General features: G+C 41.6%; 1 protein-coding gene across 3 annotated transcripts; it reads right to left on the reverse strand.

Annotated features, from left to right (window-relative positions):
* Nucleotides 1-1220: 1220 nt before the first annotated feature.
* Nucleotides 1221-20313, reverse strand: LOC122177325 (protein NPAT). 3 transcript variants are annotated; one of them, XM_042866582.1, is made up of 18 exons: nucleotides 20238-20313; nucleotides 17153-17271; nucleotides 16751-16811; nucleotides 15512-15584; nucleotides 15000-15040; nucleotides 13719-13949; nucleotides 13160-13241; nucleotides 12766-12898; nucleotides 12065-12156; nucleotides 11894-11981; nucleotides 10768-10864; nucleotides 10167-10298; nucleotides 7726-9426; nucleotides 6492-6607; nucleotides 6284-6392; nucleotides 5187-5244; nucleotides 3618-4773; nucleotides 1221-2504 (listed from the first exon to the last, which is right to left on the reverse strand). In XM_042866582.1, exons 1-18 carry the CDS (start codon nucleotides 20272-20274, stop codon nucleotides 2427-2429), a joined length of 4404 nt encoding a protein of 1467 aa, XP_042722516.1. In that variant the 5' UTR covers nucleotides 20275-20313; the 3' UTR covers nucleotides 1221-2426. The 3 variants fall into 3 exon arrangements, with proteins under 3 accessions (XP_042722516.1, XP_042722518.1, XP_042722515.1); XM_042866584.1 differs by having other exon boundaries at nucleotides 10173-10298; nucleotides 13160-13244; XM_042866581.1 differs by having other exon boundaries at nucleotides 13160-13244.
* Between the last annotated feature and the right edge of the window lie 101 nt (nucleotides 20314-20414).

Here is a 20414-nt window from a genome sequence, read left to right on the forward strand (position 1 = left end):
TGCTGCTTCTCCTGTTTTGCTCACGTGACCACCTGTGGTGGATGCTTCTGCCACTGCTCAGAACAAGGCAGGTTCAGGCCTGCACTTGTGCCAGCGCCGTTCCCTCCTTCAATAACCCTGCCCTGTGGCTGGCTGCACTCAGGAGCTCACAGTTATGACTTCAGGGAAACTGAGTTCAGCATTTATTTTGTAAGTGTGGGGAAACAGGAAAATACCTTCCTGCAGAGTGAATTTTGTTCAGGACTACAGTGAGATAGATGCAGTTTCTTAAATGCTTTTTGCCAGAGGGCAGAAATAGGCTGTTCCACCCACCTGTTCTAATCCCAAAGCCGCTTGCAGAAGAAAACCACTCAGACACTACCCAGTTCTTAGCTGAGATAGAGGACAGCTGCTTTTTTACCTTAGCATATGTTTCAGCAGGAAGTCACCTTTACCAGATGATTGCCTTTAAATTTGCTTACACTAAGGAAGGGGAATAAATACTTTGGCTTGGCTGTGAGGGGTGCTGGTTTTGTGGTGTTCTTCTTCTCTGCCAAGGAACATACTTGAAGCAAACATGCAGTGGGTTTAAATGCTACACAGAAAGGAGAAAAGTAACCTTCATCCACACTTTGTTATCTGTTCTTCTGAATAACACCTGCCCCAACCACAGCAGCTTGGAAACCTTTTGCTTGAAAGCATAACTAAGCACACTGATAATTCATGGCTTCAGCACTGCCACATTACATGCACTGAAAGTGAAGCACAGAGAATACTGGCTGCCCTATGGAAGGGCAACGCTCTGCCTTAAATAAGTGGCAAATAAATTGCTTAAAAATATCACACATCAGCATTCAGTACTATCAAGCATGAAAGGCTGGCTTGCAGCAAACATCTTTTTGGCTTTCCTGCTCTGGCCCCTGGCAATTTCACCCTGGAAGGTTGTGGATGCCCCATACCTGGAGGCATTCAAGGCCAGGCTGGATGTGGCTCTGGGCAGCCTGGTCTGGTGGTTGGTGACCCTGCACATAGCAGGGGGTTGAAACTAGATGATCATTGTGGTCCTTTTCAACCCAGGCCATTCTATGGTTCTATTCTACGAATTAGTGCTATTAAAATCCAGTGTTTAATACTCAGTTCTGTCTACAAAAAATGACTGATATATATATACCGCCGTAACACATCTATACAATATCCACCAAACTGCTTGGCTGACAAACAAAACATTAAACAAGACACACTTGTTATTAAAACAAAAATATTTATTCAAGCTGTAAATGCTATGCAGTATTCAGTTATTGGATGGGTTTAATATAAACATCTACTGCATAATATTGGTTCCTTAGGAATCCTTGTATACTATCTGAAACATTGCCCTGTTGCTGTACAGCTCTCTTACAGGAAAACTTGCAGTGTTTTAAGACCTCAATAACTTGAGAACCCAGGAGGACACCAAAAGAGAGCATTCTGCACTATTGGAGCAAGGATGAGGGTGCTCGTTTGCTCCCATGCTAATGTTAATACGTAAAATGCAGGTTGAGCTGCTCTTCTCCTGAAGAGTTTCTGTAACTACAGCAAGTCCTATGTTAAACAGAAAGATGAGGTGCAAATTTTACTGTGTCTTACTAAAGGATAAGTAATACTAACAACTGCTTTCTCAACAGTACAAATGATGGATGAAAGAATTTACCTCTGCAGTAGAGCACTTGAAATCCTTGTCTGGCTGGGGCTACAATTTAAGTATTCACACTGGAAGTAATTTTGCATCAAAGACATCCTGTGTAACAAACCCTGTAAACATGTGAGGCCTACACAAATTGAAATCCCTCTATCTCAGTGCCTGGTTGGGAAAACCAAGAGATTAGAAATGCTTTGGGTGGGCTTTGGGGTTTTTTTTTGTTCTTTCCCCTTCTGTTTTGTTACTGGGTATTTCTGTTCGTTCTCTCAAAGCCTTACAATACAGGTCCAGGAGAAAAGACTTTGAGTCCAAACCAGTCAGAGCCAAAGGTGAAATTCCTGTGGGGTTCAGCAAGGGGGGAAGCTGGAGGTTAACCAGCCGGGGCTCAGAGAAGTGAACTACAAACGCCACCTTCAAATGTACAACTGCTGTGTGAAGGGACGAAGCAGTTCCCATGGGTAACAGAGAATGCAGCAGAGCACAGACAATGGGGTATAATGGGAAACATACAACTTCTTAACATTACATTTATACAAATTTACAACTTTGCAAATTAAATGGCTCTATAATTACGCAAGTGCTTTTTCAAAAATAAACATATACCAACTCAATATTTACACTTAGCAACCTGCTTCAGAAACAGCATGATTTTGCTATAAAGTGAAACTTCAGTGCACTGAAAGTGCAACTCACCCTTCAGAACTAATTTCTCATGCAAAACCTCAGCAATAACGATACCTAGCTCTATATTGTCACAGTTCACCTTCTTTCATTCATCATAATGCAAAGATAACAAGAACTTGTCCACATCCATTCCTGCTGGAAAAGAATTTGGGAGCTTCTTTTTCTGTAGGAGAAGAAATGAACACTTGTGTTAGACACTGAGAAGCTGGGGGTACCAAAGCAGTCTGGAAGCATTCCGTCTTCTCTCAACCTTCCATTTGCTTTGCAGAAAGAACTCCACAAAGCTCATTCAGAAATCAGATACCAAAGTGCATACAGACATCTGTATACCTGCAGCATACAAACCGTGTGCCTGTGGGCAGGAATTCAGCTCTCAACTTTAGCAGCACCCCCCCCCACTTCCAACAAGCACACCTCTCAGCCCTGGGAACCTGCAGGATGAGTTACTGATTGCTTTTCACTTAGAATATGTCAGGACTACGTGACTGCCATGCTTAGTTGTAACAAAGTTATACTGTGCCTCCTTTTTGGTTGCTGACATACATCACCTTTTTGTCTCACACCTTCGCTATCTGCCAAACCCTCAAGTCAAAGGCAAAGTTCTCTGGGCTACAAAGTGGGAGAATACACCAAATGTAGGCTTGTCCTAGTAGTAAATAAGGATGCAAGAACAGTTTGGATTTTAGAAAGCCATAGTCTAATTTGGCCTGATTTCTAAATTCAATCTAGAAATTTAAGTTGAAGTTAGAATTTACAAACTCATTCATTTTTTAAAGGAAATAATTTGATTTTCATAGGTATGACTGGACAGTCGATGGGAGTCGGTTGGACTAGATGATCTTGTAGGTCCTTTCCAACCTTGTGATTCTATGAGTATCTGAAGAGTTCATTCATCTTAAGAGAACTTAGTTCAGAACAGGCCAAGAGGCAGTGTTAGCAACCAACAAACATAAACAGGATGTCAAGGATTTGGACTAATACCTCTGAATCATTATAAACAATATACATGTTTAATACAGAATCACAGAATCACAGAATCACAGAATCACCCGGGTTGGAAGGGACCTCAAGGATCATGTAGTTCCAACCCCCCTGCCTAGCAGGGCCACCAAACATACACATTCAGATCAGGTTGCCCAGGACCCCGTCCAACCTGGCCTTAAACACGTCCAAGGACGGGGCATCCACAACCTCCCTGGGCAGCCCGTTCCAGGGCCTAACCACTCTCCTAGTAAAGAACTTATACATTCATGATTTCAATAGTGTCTGTACTTACCTTTATTTTCTTCTTTTTTGATGGTGTTGGAGAGCTTTGGAGGTCTTTCCTATTTGTGGAACGAGAATTTCTCTCACCCTCATTCAAGTCCTCTAGTTTCCTTTTCTTTACCGTGCTCCTTAAAGACCTGAACTGCTGGGTGTTGTCCTTCAGAGGAGTTGCAGTGCTAGTCCTCGCAATAGCAGCCCGGGAGAGGATCATCAGCGTGTGGGCAGCCATACTGACGCTGTTCTCGCTGCCAGTTTCGCTAGCAGGGCTGCAGGCAGGCAGGTCTGGTGTGGCAGGAGGGACCATGATTCTAGGGGTTGCGCTGTCCTCGTTGAATCGCCGGCAGGTTGGGGTTCGTACGCTATCTGCGGTGTCATCTGTATGCCTGTCTCCAACTCCAGATGGGGTACGGGGTACTGGCAATTCGCCGTTTTCAACTGTTTTACCACTAGGGCTGTGCCACTGAATGTCCTGCAACATTTCCACACACTGCTTGGTGAACGGACTTGACAGGCAAAGGCCTTGGCTGGAAACTTTAGCTGCTTCTCGCTTTGGCTCCTTTGAAGACAGAGAGACAGGTGGTGAAGATTTGCTGTTCCCATTTGACAGTGACCCTTGCTTCTTGTTTAGTTCTTGCACCGAAGCAACCGTCTTCTCATTCCATAAGCTAACACTCTGCTGGCCATTGGACAGTTTGGCAGTGTCCTGGTTCTTCTGTTTTTCATCACTATCTCTTCGCAGTTCGTTTTCTTTATTTGCTGTAGCCTTGTGGAAGGGATCTGAGGGAAGCCCTGCCATTACAACCTTCCGCTCAGGCTGTGGCTCCTTCACAGCTGTGCTTCTGTTGCCAGCAATTTCTGGCTTACAGAGAATTCTAGGCAACATTTTATCTTTCTCTCGCTTTGCTGCCTGTGCTTTGGCAGAGGATGGTGCCGAATCAACAGCAAATGAAGAGTTTTCATTTCTTTCTTTTTGGGGCAAACTCTTCACAGTCTGTGCTTGGGTGTTTCCACCTGCAGCGGGCAGGATGTTGTCAAAGCAAAGCACTCTCCTGTGACTTTCACCTTGTCTCGAATTTGAGCTTGTGCTCTCTGCTGGTGCAGCAGGCAAGTTCTCCTCCACTTTCCTTCCTAGCTCTGCAGTGATGAGCTTGTCTGAATTTCCAGTCCTGAAAAAGAGGTGAAAATACTTCAGAAACATACTTGTTCTTACTGCATAATTTCAGCTCAGCTGTCTGGAGACAGTTAAAATTAACAGAAAGCTGAATTATCAAAATGATATCATATCATTTTGACTTCCTCAACTCTCTTCAATCTATAAATAAATGTTATCAACACACAAAATACTGAGAATAGGGAATAATGACTGCAGAAAGTTCAGAGACCAGAAGGGATGACAATAAGGTAGCAAATGGAGCCTGTAACAACAATTAGGGAGGCTGCCGCTCTTCGACCTGGGAAAAGAAATGGGGGATCCTAATTATACCACTGTTCAAAAAGCTGCCTTCCTCCTAGGCAATGCTGAACGAAGAAATTCATGGCAGGAGAAGGCAAGCAGCTTTGAATGCCTGGTACTTCTTACCTTTGTGCTCGAGCATTTATATGGTTTGATGTTTCGGATACGCTCGGTACCGGTTTTCCTAGAACAAGAGATAAAGCATTGGTAGACTACTACTACTATTTGGAGTACATTATCTCACAATTAGTGCAATGACATTTTAGCTGGTAGAGAATCAATAAAATCTAGTGAGAAAGCCCTGCAAATTTTTCATTTACTTTAAAATGTACGGATTAACAAATTAGCAAAGAGCATGACCAAGAAACCTGCTATCTACGTGTGGGTAGCAGATGTTTGGCAAGACAAAACCAATAGAGATGGACTTAGAAATGCACAGCCAAAATTTCCAAGTAGAAGGGAAGTAACTACAGAGAGCTCTCTTGGTCACCCAGAGAACCAGAAAGCAGACTAACTGCACCATCCTCAGTTTCTTCTTAATTTGCAGCTTCATTCTATTTCATTTTTATGCTTAAGCCCACGGCTTTTTTTAAAAAAGGTAGATTGGCTAATGCACAAGTTGTCATAGAATCACAGAAAGGCTTAGGTTGGAGGGACCTTAAAGATCATTCAGTTCCAAACCTGTGCTGTGGGCAGGGCTGCCCCCACCAGCTGAGGCCGCCCAGAATCCCATCCAACCCATCCTTGAGCTCCTCCAGGGATGGGGAACCCACAGCTTCTCTGGGCAGCTGTGCCTCATCACTCTACAAGTGAAAAATGTAATCGTAACATCTAATCTAAATTTCCTCTTTTAGTTTATCTCCTCTTTTAGTTTAAAGCCATTCCTCCTCATCCTGTCACTATCAGTGTAAGAAGTAGGTCCCCCTCCTGCTTGTAAGCTTCCTTCAAGTACTGAAAGGCCACAATGAGTTCTCCCCAGAGCCTTCTCTTCTGCAAGCTGAACAAGCCCAGTTACCTCAACCTGTCTTCATAGGAGAGGTGCTCTATCTTTGTGACCCTCCTCAGGACTCCCTCCAAGAGCTCCACATCCCTCCTGTACTGGAGCTCCACACATGGACAGACAGCTTCCCTTTACTCTTCCCAGGGCATTTATTACGCAGAACTCATACATCTTTAGAACCTTCACATGTATTCTGCCCTCCTCAAGAACGCAAAGTGAATACCTGCATTGGTCTTGTTTCTTGCTCCAGGAATCTTTTGTGATTTGGGTGGGATGGGAAGTTTTGGGACATTTCTGTTGCACACTGGATTAGCTACAGGCATATGCAAAACCTTAAAAGAATCAAAATATTCAGTTACAGTTTAGCAAAAGAAATCTTATCACTTGAGCTTTAATTTTGAAAAGAGACAGACTGAATTGTGACAGGCTACCTGGCAGGCAGGCGCTGAGAAGGAATTCCCGTTTTGTCCCACTACTGAGAGAGGAATCATTCCCACCATTCCTTGCAAAACAGGCTGCACTGGAGATGTGATAATAATAGCAGAACCTAAAAACACATCAAAGTATTACAATTGCATAGAAACAAAAATGAAAGGGCTGCTCCAGAAGTAATGCTTCCTATTTTACGATGTTGGCCCACAAAGTCAGAGGTGGATGCTGGTGGTACTGCAGTAGATATTGAACCTTTCCACCAATATCCCGTGGCATTTTGTTGCTGTGTGACAGCTGGCAGCAGAGGGGCAGTTTGACACAATGGCATCTGACATGGGAGTGTGTATGGATCAAAGGTTTGCCACTGAATTCCCACATGTGGAAAAGATGTCACCAATGGAAATTCATCAACACCTGCTGAATGTTTACAGAGACCAACAGTGGCTGTGAGCACAGTGAAAAGTGGACCATGTGGGCAGCAACTTTTTCCTAGCAACAACACGGGTCCATGGTCATAGCAGCAGTAAAACAGCTGATCACATCTGCTGGAGCAGACTTTTGTAAGTGTGACATCCAGACTTTTTCATTGCTAGCAAAAGTGCAGAGCTAATGGCAGTGACTGTGTTGAAAATAGTGCTTTGTAGCTGAGAATTTGCTCTACCAAATAGTGCTCTTTCTATCTGTTCTAGTTTCCATGGAAATAGAGGCATTACATTCAGAGCGACATACATACATGTGGAAATGAAAATAAAAGCTTCAAGACAGAATTTCTTAGAATTGTGTACAGCCAAACCTTTGGCAGGAAAATCTCTGCCTTTTTTGAAAATCTTCATGGTCCTTATTATACATTTCAACTAGAAAACAGGTGTTATTATTAGTTTTGATAGGCTCCTTTAATCCAATACTTTTCCTTTTTTTGAGAAATGGTTCAAAATTAAATGAAGTAGTAGAACGTAGCTATCCTAAGTCTTGAACTTTGAATTAAAGGCAGAAATACCAACATCAAATAGTTCTTTTTGATGCTTAGTGGAAGTACCTATTGTTTGCATTCTATCACACAGAATTACCACGCATAGCAGGCAGGGCCTCTCCATGGCTTTTATTTAATTTTAGCAGCAATTAACACGCTCACGAGTTCCTGGTTTCAAGGGGCAGAAAGAGCAACGTTTAAAAATTCAGCTCACTTTTATGAAAGAATGAAACACAACATCATTTGTGAAATAGTGAAATTACCTTGTGGGAAGCTTGGGGAGATAGCCTGGTTTCCTGCAAATGTACTGCTGGATCTAGGAGGAGTCCGTAATTGCTGGACTGCTGGTGCTTGGGCAGCAAGAGGCATTGAGCTGCCGGGCAGTACAACCACGTTGGAAGGAGTTACAGCCGTGCCTAAGGCAGCTGGGTCAGTCACACAGGTGGCTATATACAGGTTGTTTGTACTGCCAAAAGCTGTGCTTGTTGCCGGCATCAACTGAATAAAGCCTCCCTCCTTGGAAAGATTACTTGTGCTTGCAACTGAAAAAACAGTGCAGTCCTCATTCTGAGTGTTAACTGCGGTGACCACAGGATCCTTAGGTCGGAGCACAAGGAGATTCTGCTCTGCCAAAGCTGACTCTGCACTTTTCTCTGTGTCTTCTGAAGTCAGACACTTGGACAGGCCTGCAGTTTTGCTGGGGGATTTGGCTGGAGATGACAATATTATCGTTGGCAAATTTTCTCCTGTGATGCTGGAAACAGCATTATTTAACTCCGTGTCTGACGAAATAAACGGATCATCGCTGATGATGATCTTGAGGGACATGATATTAGAAGGATCAACATCCATTGGTTGACTACTGGAAGATGCACCGCTTGTGCTTTTGGCTTCAGTACTCAATTCATCTGCTGAAGAAGCAGTTTCTGGGAGAGGAGAGTGGCACGTTTCAGATGTAGTAAGGTTATTTTCAGTGGATACCACAGAAATTCCTGTACACGCATCATCACCAGAAGAGAAATACATGTTATCAGTATCTGCTTTTGCAGAAGATGAAGTTTCTTGCATTTCTTGCATTTCCACTTGTGCTCCCTCTGAGTTCAATAGTCCTGAAGGGAGGTTAAAGTCTTTCTTAGGGTTATCAAGTGCATGCTGATCATCTGACTGTGTTTTTTTAGAAGTACCAGCAGCTTCAAGCTGCAACTCAGTTTTGCCAAGATCTGATATATTCACTGTGGATTTTGCAGCACAGTCTGAGTGCGCACTCTGATCTTGCTGGTTAGTACGGTGGCTCAAGTTCTCCTGTGAAATATTAAGTAACGGAGATGTACCATTTGTTACAGCCTGTTCTTTTCCTGAATCTGCTGATGGGCTAGAAATTGATGTATTATTTTTTCTCAGCAGGGCACTGTGGACAGGGCTTCCATCAGTAGGGCTTTTAGCGAGTGTTTTTTCAGGTATCGACGTGTGTGGTGAAAAGTGACATTTACTTGCAGGCCGTGTTCTGTTCTCACCAGCTCTACAACCCTCATCCAGTGAAACCAAAGGAATCTGCGGACTACCAGAATGAACACATTCCAAATTAGGACTACTTTGAGCACTATGACTTAGTGTATCTTTTTCAATTTCCATACATTTTTCACTTCCAGGTACTAGTGTGGACGAGTCTTTTTTACCATAAGAATCTTGACAGTGTTCATGACGTTCGCTATCAGAAATTTGCCTCTTGTTAGATTCAGTCAGAACAGGCACAGAGTCAAAACCAATTTCCAGCTCATCAATATGTTCATGGGTAATGGCTTTAAGTACGTCAGCCTCCTTCCTTAGCCTACAATTTCCATTCAATTGGTCATTGGTTGCATTTTTCTTTGCCATATCGTCATCATTAATGGGATTCTTCACGGCGCATGGCGTTTCTTCCAACTGAAAACTTTTACAGGACAGCACTTCTCTAGAATTATCACCTGTAAAACAGAGACTAAATTGGTTCCACAGTTATTACAAAGAATGGTAATTGTACAGGGTTTTAGAGTGAACTAATCACTTAAGTGGAAAACTGATCCACATAAAATGAAGTAGGAATAACACTACTTCTCCTTACTTTCAAGTTGCGTGGAGAGTACATGCAAAATACACTTAGATTACACAGATTGGACAACTTTTTAATTCAGTCTAAGCATAAATAATGAGCATACACATAAGAGGTCAGTTGCTCATAGAATACTTCAGGATAAAGATTGCTTGACTTTTTTTCAATACCTGCTACTGACTGACAGTTGTTAAGAATGGGGCAGACAAACCTTTTGTCCAGAGTAAGGCTATTTTGGGGATCAATTAACCAACACAATACAAAATAGATAGAAAAGAGTAGTAAGGTTAGATGTAAAACATTATCTTTATGTGCTCTACAGTGAAAATCTGCATAGAATCTCTGTTCTGAATGAGAAAAGTTTTGCAGATATTCCGCTTTCATACAGGAGCTTAACAACATTACTTGCAAAAGTTTAATAGCCTGAAACTTTCTTGCACACTAAGTGCATCCACACGACAATACAAGGTAAACATCAGGGGGCGTATTAGCACCAAATATATTAACAATTAAACTGTCTGGAGATACTTTCATCATGAAAAAAATGAACAGATTAGAAGGAATTTTAGAGGGAAAAAGAACCACAAACAGACAACAAAAGACAACAAAACCTACACTTACTAGTTTCTTCTGTTCCTAAAGAACTTTCAAGTGTTTCCAGGTTATCCGCATCCACCAGGATTGTGTTTTCTACCCCACTCTGACCAGAAATACCAACAGGCAAATTCTTGTTTACCTTGTTCTTCCCTATTTTCAAAATAGAGCATGCTGAATGATTAAATGTATTATTTTAAATACAAGTGTAAGTAATGCATTTTAAATGAATCATATGGATTTCAACTTCAAGAAACACTATCCTAAACACATCAAAAACTCTGTACTCATAATAAATCCAGCAAAAGTACAGCAACATATTTTATGCAAGGATATTCCTGATCAAATAGAAAAATAACACAAAAGAATTAAAAAACAGACATGAGCTATCATCCCTTATATCAGAAGAGTCTAACGTTTCAGCCAAATGAATCCTCAGTACTTTACAGTCATGTTTGCCAGAATCCAATTCTAAGTCACAGGACACAGATGCCATACAGTCTATTTCTCATGCAAAAGAGGTCTGCTGAGCTAGCTTTGCTTCCTCAAGGAATGTTTGAAAACAATATCATAATTCTTGCTGTTTTATAACAATGGTACAATTTGGAACAATATACCCTACCATAATCAAACAAGTCAAAGAGCGCCTGAAAAGCAGGATCTGATTCTGTCTGCTCCAGAATGTCCTGTATAGCCTCTTCCGACATATGAATTTCACCCTACGACAAGACATGCAGAACTGTTAGACAATTGCTTTCACAGCTCGAAGAAAAATGGGTAAGAATCGTTTCCGTCTTATTTTCACTTCTGTTACTTCTGTTCATCACATAAACACGAAGACAAACATAGGAAATGTTTCTGCAATGCATTTCGGGTCTGTAAAAAATATTAACGACTGAAGAAATAGAGCCCTGCAAAATCCCAACATTTCTGGCACACATTACAGCCCTCACATGCATGCTGGGATACTCTCCAAATAATGACAAGCATTTGTTAAGAAAGACTGAATTTCAGGGTACAGTGGAAGCTCATATAGACTGTGTGAATACTGTAAGGCTGCACTAGCCAACCACAGGCAAAAAATCCCCAAACTAACTTTCGATTTCCTGTTTTTGCGTACATTTGTAAGACAACACTATGCAAAAGACAGTTTCCTTTAATCTACTCACTTTGTTCTACAACATGACTACTTTTCTGTGGCAGGCAGCTGGGAGGCACAGCTGCACAGGACACTGATCTAAGGTTCCTGCTCCAGGCTGACTTCTTTGGTAGCAGCCCAAGAAGAAGATGAGTGGGGCATTCAGTGCCTTTTCAAGAATTTAAATACATGCCATGACCTCCAGGAGATCTTCTAAGTTCTCTGTAACACTCTGATATGCCAGAAGTGGTCCCACTTCCCTGCCTTGCAATCCTGCTGCGGCTTCCACTGCCTGGCACAGTGAAGAATGAATTCAGAGTGTTAAACTGGCTAAAACTTAACTCCAGCAAAAGATCTGTTGGTTCAGACCTTGAACCAGCTCACCAAATAGGTAAGAGATGATGATTATAAAGGGAAGTTGTGGGACTGTGCCTTGGGTAGAAGTTACCCATTAGATGGGCTCAGCTGTCTTTCATAGAGAGGGGAAGGAGAATGAGGAGAGGAGGACAATGCCAGATTAAAGGTAGGCACAGGTTCAGCAAAGTCTCCATTACTGACCATTCTGATGTAGCTGATCTTCAAAAATGTAAAAAGCACAAACCAGACCCACCTGAAGTCCAAGGATTTCATCAATTGAAGTCTCCTGTTCTGTTGGGCCACTTTCTGCTTGTTTAGGTGCCTGAGTGACATTGCCATCACTGGAACAGAACAGTTATTAGTTCAGAACTCAAAAATAAATCAAATAAGCGTACAGATGAAATTTAGAGGTTCCTTCTATTACCTGCCCAGGATTTTGTTAATGTTCTCAGCTAGCTTTTCCTGAAGAGATTTGTTGCTCAGGATCTTTTCTCTGGCGTTTTCAATAATCAATTGCTAGAAAGTAGAATTTTAAAGCAGTCAGCTTTTTATTTTTTATTATCAACAAAAAAGAAGCATAAATTTCCAACCTGTAAAATCAAACAATCAATTCAATATACACAACGCTCCCTGATACAACAGACACTGATGACAAGCTCTGCTTCAACTACTTCTTGTGTAGCTGTTACAAACTCCTCCTCTTTCTGAATAAGCTGACTTACCTCTGACTGCAGTATCTTTACTGTCCACCAGGACAGGCCATCTATGACTGAACAACATCTCTATGAAAAGCATCACAAGCATCGCTCTCTCTGCTCTCCTGAAGTGCAGCAAGGCTTATTGTGCTTTCTGGTTTTCCTTTGCTAAAAAAATAACAGTATTCTAACAGCTCACACGTGTCTTAGCAAAGTCAGTAGATCAAGGAAAAAAAAAACACCACCAAAACTCTGCCTAAACACGCTATCCTCACAAGCTCAATATACAGAGCAAGTTCAAATATAAACAATACATTTAGCTTCAGAAGTTAATTTCTGTAATTCCTACAACAAACAACACAAAAATGTAGTTCTCTTTAGTCTGAAGTTGGTTCTTAAATGTAAATACCTTCCATAATTGTATACTCACTGGGAAGTTACCATCTATAAACTCTTCAAGTGGCTCACTTTCTTTTTCTATTATTACTTCATCAGGATCTTGAGAACTTTTACTTCCTGCAGGAGGTCCAGATGTTGCCACACTTTTCCTCTTTTGAGATTCACTGAAACATTCCAAGCAATTTGTCATGTTCACTAAATCAAATACTTCCTTCTTAGCAAATGAAAGATCATAATCAACATAAAATTAACCACATACTGGAAGTACAACAAAATCAAACAATCGCTTAATTATCTCTTATGCTTACATTGTGTCTGACTTCAGAAAAGTTAGAAATATACAAACACTGTGGCAAACTGCATTTCACTTATGCTAAGGATTACAATACTGGAAAACCTCTACATGATCTAAAAGAAGTGATCACCTTTTTCTCCTTCCTGGAGAAAGCAAGTTTGAGTGAAGCTTTCGTTCTTGTGATGCTGGAACTTGAATGTGTATGAAATCTCCTGCTTTATAAAGGCAGAAAGAGACAATAACATAAATATTTTTTCCATTGACACTCTAGGGCAATATAGAAATATTCACATTATTTATTACATTCCAATCAACTCCATGGAATTAATCAAAAACAGTTTTGTATTATCATGAGAATGAGAAGCACTCCTTTTAAAGAGGAGAAACCCGAGAAAGAATTTATTTTCTCTGCTACAAGTGCCTTGGGAGAGTGTAATTACACACAATCAAATAATGACAAATTGATGCACTTCTGATCTCTGAACCGATGTTAGCCAGCAAGTTTGCAAGAGCCATTTCTCTTTTGGCACTCCATTTATTTTAATCACTTTAACTGTTATGAAGAGTTTGAAATTCTCTAAAACTTTTTCAGTAGCAGACAATTAGTCCCAATTCTAAAAGATATTCACCTATATCCAGAACTTCCACAGACATAAATGTTTTAAAGAAAAAACAACAGGGTCACTTACTGCCGATCTTGTTTTCTTGGGCTTGTGGCTGGTGAACAAACAATGTATTCAGTCTTGCCTGTGATATACTCTGATTTATTGTTGGCTTGTGGATAACTTGAGGAGATACGGTAGAAGAGGGATACTGCGGTCCTGGCTGAGGGGCTACAGATAACAGTCCTGAATTTGGAGGAGCTGATTGCTGAAGCATTCTCTGTCGTTTCATTTCTACAATTCCACTTCTTGTACGTGCTAGAGATAGCAAAGACATGAAAATATATGATAAACCATCTTAAAAAGGATGCTTAAAAAGAAGCAGTCTTTGAATATAGTAATTTTAGACCTAATTACAGGTGTTTCATTGGAACTTTTCTGTGCTTCAACAACTGGTTTATGAAACTCAACGAGTAAGCACCACTCATCTTTGTCTTCTGCATTACAGGTTTGAATCAAAAGAATTCAAATACAGACAACTTACACTGACACTGTAACCACACTCATACCACTGCTTAAACATTAACAGGAACAAATCATACCAAAATGACATTTCACTATGTAAAATGCAACTCATAACTGACCTTGGCTGGAATAGCAAAGACAAGGTTATTTCTTGTATTTCTTTATCATACCAAACCTGGCAAATTCAAACAACAGAATGCCATCCAATCCAGTGAATCTCAGATCCAAAAATAATTATTATCTATATTTCATGTTCCCTTTTCTCATACAGGTTACTCAATAGTGCTACAAAGTAAAAAATGTATTTTCAAGTTAAATAACTTTGCCTTTAAAAGTTCTCTCAGCAGTTTTTGCAATGGAAGAAACAATTCTCGACAGAACAAGTGTCTCTTTGTTAGGAAGAACAATATATTTTGCTTGATACATGTTCATATGAAAATAATCTTTAAAACTGTCATTCATTGGAAACACATTGTAATAAGACTGGTTATGTTTTCAGTTCCTCTGTGAACCGCTTCAGGATTCAAGCAGCAGTTTTTAGACATTTGAACGGCATTAAAGGGAAAAAAAAGAGATTTCAGCAGATAAGAAAACACTGTATTGACACTTCGAGTCACCTGCAAAGGGCACAACTTCTCTTTTTGGTCTCCTGACTGTCACAGTAAACCACAGGCTGTGCTGAAGAGAGCAGTCACATGCTAAAAACTACTGCAGTAGAGATTCGGCAATATTGTAAGAGTAAGGCTGAGTTACTGCTTGCTGCAGCATTCCCTTGTTTTTCACCAAAACAGATCATTAGAACATAAAGCCAACTGATCCCATATGAATGGTTCAGATACTTACTCCTCTGATTAGCAGAAAACCCCGTGGAGCCTTGCATGCTCCTAGAAAATAAAGCAGGTGACATAAATGAATGGAGCACACTGGAAGCACTCAACTATGCATCGTGATGGCATCATACAGCTAACATCAGTCTGCTCACAGACAAGCATTTCTTCACAAAGTTTTTTTCTATTGATTTTTATTTTTACACTTCTAAACAATGGCCACAGATTCTTCAGATGAAGAACGTGTTGGGTTTTTGATCAAGTAACCACAATGGTTTCAGATTCTATATGACTCATAATGTATTGCCTTATGACTGGAAAGCCACATATAAAACCGTAACAGCAGATAAGGAGGGCATTATCTTGAAATGTATGCATAACTACCAGCTCTCCATACCTCTCTCTCTCACCATCTTTCAGAGGCAATAGATAGCAAAAGCATTCTCATTCAATGATAAGGAGAGCTGAGCAACATAGGGTCTCAATCTTATGGCACAATTTACTTTTTTGATTGCAGAACTGCATTACCTTATCTGAGAAAGTGTATAGTCTAATTTTTTCCACAGAGATGACATCATTGCTGGAACTTCATTTGTTGTTTCTAGAGCAAACCATAACAAAATAAGAAACACATTTTAAGTGCCTACAACAAGTAACACATAGAGAAAACTAAAATCACAGTCAACCTAATTATGATGGGATGATTCAAGCATCATTTAACCATAGTTATCTACTTGTCCTCTCAGTATTCTGCTAATTAGAGAGCCCCAACTCCTAATTTAAAGAACTTGATTTGATACAAATACACACTCGTCATGGAAGCAGTTCTCAGTTTTAGAAGCCTAAATGAAACTGTGGGAAAAATGCTCAAGACAGTATTTCCCAACACAGCCTGCATATGGTTTTGGTACCTGGGCAAACACACGCTAACCTAAACTAACTTCCTCAGTTCTGAAAGTGGGACTTGTGTTCCCAAACCACTTGGACGATTTTGAAGATTGTAACGTGGCATATGGCCCTCTGTAATTCAGGCTTTATTTTGTGGCACAAACAAGCAAAACCATTTGCTACTCGAAGTACAGAACATTCAAGTATAAATGAAAGGAAGCAAGCACTCATACATACTATTTTCAAGGTGCCAATGTGAAACTGCTATGAAAGAAGTATGTTTCTGCCTAAGCTACCATTCCTATTAAACACAGCATGAAAAGACCAATATTTTAAAAAGTAATCCAAACATGACATTTCTTAAATTGGATCTAAACACTACTACAGTCTGATCATGCAACATGTATAAGAAGTGTTAAGACTAAGCAACATGCACAAGCTCAGTAATTGCTTTTAAACTTTGAACAAGAAAAGCTCTAACTCTCTTTCTACAATTCATATAAAATATTAATTTATTCAGATTTATTTTAATCAGTTCTAAAAACCAGACAACAAACACTTCACACCACAGGATTCTTCTTGGCTTTTATCTCACAGGAAACAGCACAACTTAAAAAACACAACCCTACACATTCTGCACATTGTATCTTTGTGCTTCACTCAAACATGAAGTCAGAATACCTAGTATGGAAACTCCAAAGACAATCTGCTCACTAAACAATGTTCTAATTTATAGCTGTCTACATAATGGGGAAATCTTCCAGCACAGACAAAGTTGCACTAAATCCAAGCACAGGTGGAGAAAGTTTCTCTCCCTTAAGGAAGTTCACAACAGAGAAATAGGAAAAATTTTGAAAGAGCTTTGCTCTGAAGCTTTACCTTTTGTTTTCATGGCTACATATTCATTAAGAATAGTTGTCAAGTTTTTTCCACACAGGGACTGAAAAAAAAGGAAAAACACTGATTTTAGAATCTTCTCTAACAACTTACTCTTCATCTGCTGTATCACATCACATTTAAGCAGCTCTTCAGAAGACTAACACTACTGACCCTCAGCTGTTGGTGCTGAGCTGTCTCAAACCACATAGAGTGCAACCAATGTCACAAAATGCAACAATGAACACAAAATTTGAAGTGAATGATCTGCAGTCAGACCTGCACATCCTCAACTCATCTTCACATCATTTTAAACAGCATTTCAGAAGCAATCGTTGAAAAACCTTAATATTCTTTACCATTGGTGGAATACAATTTACCTTACTGTTCAGAAAACAAACTCACCAGCAAGCAGGCTGGAATGAACCCATCCTCTGTACAGTGCTCTGCATATTCCTTCAAATCAGAGCTTTCTAAAATAAATTCACGGCAGGTAGCTAGAAGCTTTTCCTGTTGTAAATACCCTGCAACAAATCAGATAAAACCATTATATTTCATACATTTCTTCTCCTGAGTGGACATCAAAGCATGAACACAAACAGCTGTGTACCATGGTGAGCCACTTGCTAAGGATTTCTATGCTGGATGAGGATGCAGAGTTAGTTCAAAAGAACATACATCTTGCAAAATATTCCTTTAAAACCAGAGAGGACACCAAACATGGCTGATACTCCACTGTGTTACAAACAACTCAAGGCTGGAAGGGGGCACCTACTGGCATCTTCCGATCCTTGGCTCAAGAGATCAGCACACGAAACTCACACAGACTAAACAGCGTAGTTTGATAGTTAAAAGGACTTCTAGAGGAATTCCCCGTTAGAAGGAATACTGTGCAACTCTGTGCACACATCCTGTTCTAAAACAGGTAGAACATGCAATTGATAGAACAGTGTTTCTAACTTTTTTCCACAAATACGTTGCATAAAAGTTAACAAAATAAAAACATTCTCCTCACTCAATTCCTGTGATTTTCATTTGGAACAGATGCATGAGGTGCCATCTGCACACCCCATACACCCCAGGACTTGACAGCTACCATAATAGGATGCACGCTGAAAAAATCTGCTTTTCCAAAATTACAAATACAGTCTGCTTTCATCAAGCTTCTCAAGTCCTGCTTTGATTGTCAACTGCTGTAACACTAAAAGATAAAAAGAGCTCAATCTGAATAAAGGAGCTGAGAACAAAGAGCCACAAAGGAAAATGCTTTTCCTTTCTAGTCTGTAACAGAACTGAACATGAAACATTTTCAAGAAGCATTAAAATACAAACCTAATTACACAATGAAGGTTATATATACAACAGCATACGGATTTACATGGAACCTGCAAATGGACTGCCTCAGGTCAATGATGCCTATAGAAAAATGCTGACTTGAAAACTGCGTCAAGACAAACATCTTCTAGCAGATCCAAACATATCCGGAAAGGGCACCACATTCCAGACACAAAAAGCCCACACTCTGGTTTCCAAATAATAAGCACATTTTGAAGTCTGGGAATAACCACTGTGGGTGCAATCGGGATGCAGGAGCTGGCTTACCTGACAAATAGTGGTGGTGGTACTGTGGAAATGAAAGGGCCACTAAATTTCATTCTTCACCCACATTTTGCTAGAAAACACTCAAACCATTAACTTGCTAAAAGCCATAAGTGTGTTTTGGGAAAATATAATTATATGCTGGTCTTATTTCCACCCATGGTTGGCCAGGATTGAGGGCAAGGTATTAGGCAGATAGGGCTTGGATCTGCGCTGGTATGGCTGTTCTTCCCATCCAAATCATGTAGACACATTAAAAAGTGCAATGTTTCTTGAATCTACTACTACATCACCACATCGGATGACTGAATGCTTGCGAACCTCCTGCAAAGTAAGGCCTACCAACCTTCAGAAATGGCTGAATCAATATTCTCTGGGTAATGGAACTTACCTGCTCTTGCATGTATTTAATAATTATGTAATATTACACAATCTTCAACACTGCCAAAACTAAATTAAAGCAAAAATGTTGAGTTCCTTCTGAACTAGGAATGATTCCTAATTTTGCTCTACTTAAGAAATGTAAAAACTTAACTCATAGTATTAATTGACACTCATGTTCTTTAGAAAAATATACATTTTGTTACAAGTTTTCCTCTGGGTGAGCTTATCTTACATGTTACCCTTGTTTATCAACTTAACCACCACCAACCTTCACATCACCACAAAGCCAGGGAAAACAAATCCTCAGCTGGAAGCACTGCACTGTCAGCCTGTTTACCAGATCACAGCTCAGCGATGCCTCATGGAAGAGGAATCCCTAATGGGGAGCAGAGCTCACTACAGGGAACACCCGCTCCACACCTTGAGCTGCTCAGCTCAGTGCACACGATGCATGCACTGTGCCACAGCCAACACGAGCTGGGATGGACCATCCCTCGTATGTAGGATGTAGCCAAGATTTTCTATTGAGAGTGTCTGAGAGCCTGACAGATAAGCTGTCAGCCCAGGAATCTGTAACTCAACCAACTTGCTACAGCAAAGCTCAGGGAGAAATCTTCATCTTCCTTGGGTCGTTTCAAATCTCCTTTCAAAATGCATAGAGTTTCCTGAAACCTTCTGTTGCTTTGCCAGAATAGATACAACCCATCCTCATGGCCTCAGTTCTCAAGATAGCAGCAATGCACATTTCAGGTGGAATTTAAACTAAACCGTGCTGGAGGAACACTGAAGACACAACCTTAATGGTTCTGGGTCAGGAGAATGATGGACAACTGAAGGAAAATACAAAGGAAAGTGCCAGAAAACCTCAGCGACTTGCTCACTGACACTGCTCACCTGCTCTGTCATATCACAGAACGTGTTGGGTTGGAAGGGACCTTCAAGCCCACCCAGCCCCAACCCCTGCCACGCACAGGACTGCCCCACTCTGAGGCTGCCCAGAACCCCATCCAACCCGACCTTGAGCACCTCAGGGATGAGGTGCCCGCAGCTCTCTGAGAAGCTGCGCTAATGCCCCCACTGCCCTCAAAGAAAACGCGGCCCTCACCTCGTTTGCTCTCATCTTCGGCATTAACCACACGACGCGGTCATTTAAACAGTTCGCTCTGCCGCCTCAGTCCTGAAAACACCCTTTGCACAGGGGCTGAGCTCTCACACCGGCCTCGCAGGTGGCACACACGGGGAGGGGAAGGGAGAGCAGCAGAACCTTCACCTTCACCCGCCGCCATCAGCTATTTCGGGTCGGTTCCGACGCCCTACCGCCCCGCCCGTTAGCTGCCTGCCCGCCCAAAGCCGCCCCGCCCGCCCCCGGCTCAGCCACCCGCGACCCTCGGGCAGCGCAGTGACAGCCCCAGGCGGGCCGGGAGCGCCGTGGAAGCGGCCGAAGAGGCGGGGTACGGCCCCGGACTCCGCGCTCGAGCTCTCCCTCCCGCCTTCTTCCTTCACTCACCCAGCACCAACCGGGCCACGTCGGACGGCAGCAGCATAGCGGCGAGGCGGGCGGGGGCCGGGCAGACGGGGACGACTCCCCGAGGGGCAGCGCGACCGCCCCGCCACCGAGGGGAAGGCGCGGAAACTCCGCCGAGCGGCGCCGCGCCCGGCCCCTTCCGCCGGAACCCGCCGCGGC

This window comes from Lagopus leucura, unplaced genomic scaffold (assembly GCF_019238085.1).
Source record: "Lagopus leucura isolate 7727_CA_CO unplaced genomic scaffold, USGS_WTPT01 Super-Scaffold_100001, whole genome shotgun sequence".
Lineage (NCBI taxonomy): Eukaryota > Metazoa > Chordata > Aves > Galliformes > Phasianidae > Lagopus > Lagopus leucura.

What these genes read in the sequence shown, in the direction of transcription:
- LOC122177325 (XM_042866581.1), bottom strand. Translation starts at nt 20,274, where the DNA reads ATGCTGCTGCCGTCCGACGTGGCCCGGTTGGTGCTGG. An exon ending in TCATTCCAGCCTGCTTGCTG is followed by an intron (nt 16,812 to 17,152) that starts GTGAGTTTGTTT and finishes CTTTTTTTTCAG; the next exon opens with TCCCTGTGTGGAAAAAACTT. An exon ending in ATTAACAAAATCCTGGGCAG is followed by an intron (nt 11,982 to 12,064) that starts GTAATAGAAGGA and finishes GTTCTGTTCCAG; the next exon opens with TGATGGCAATGTCACTCAGG.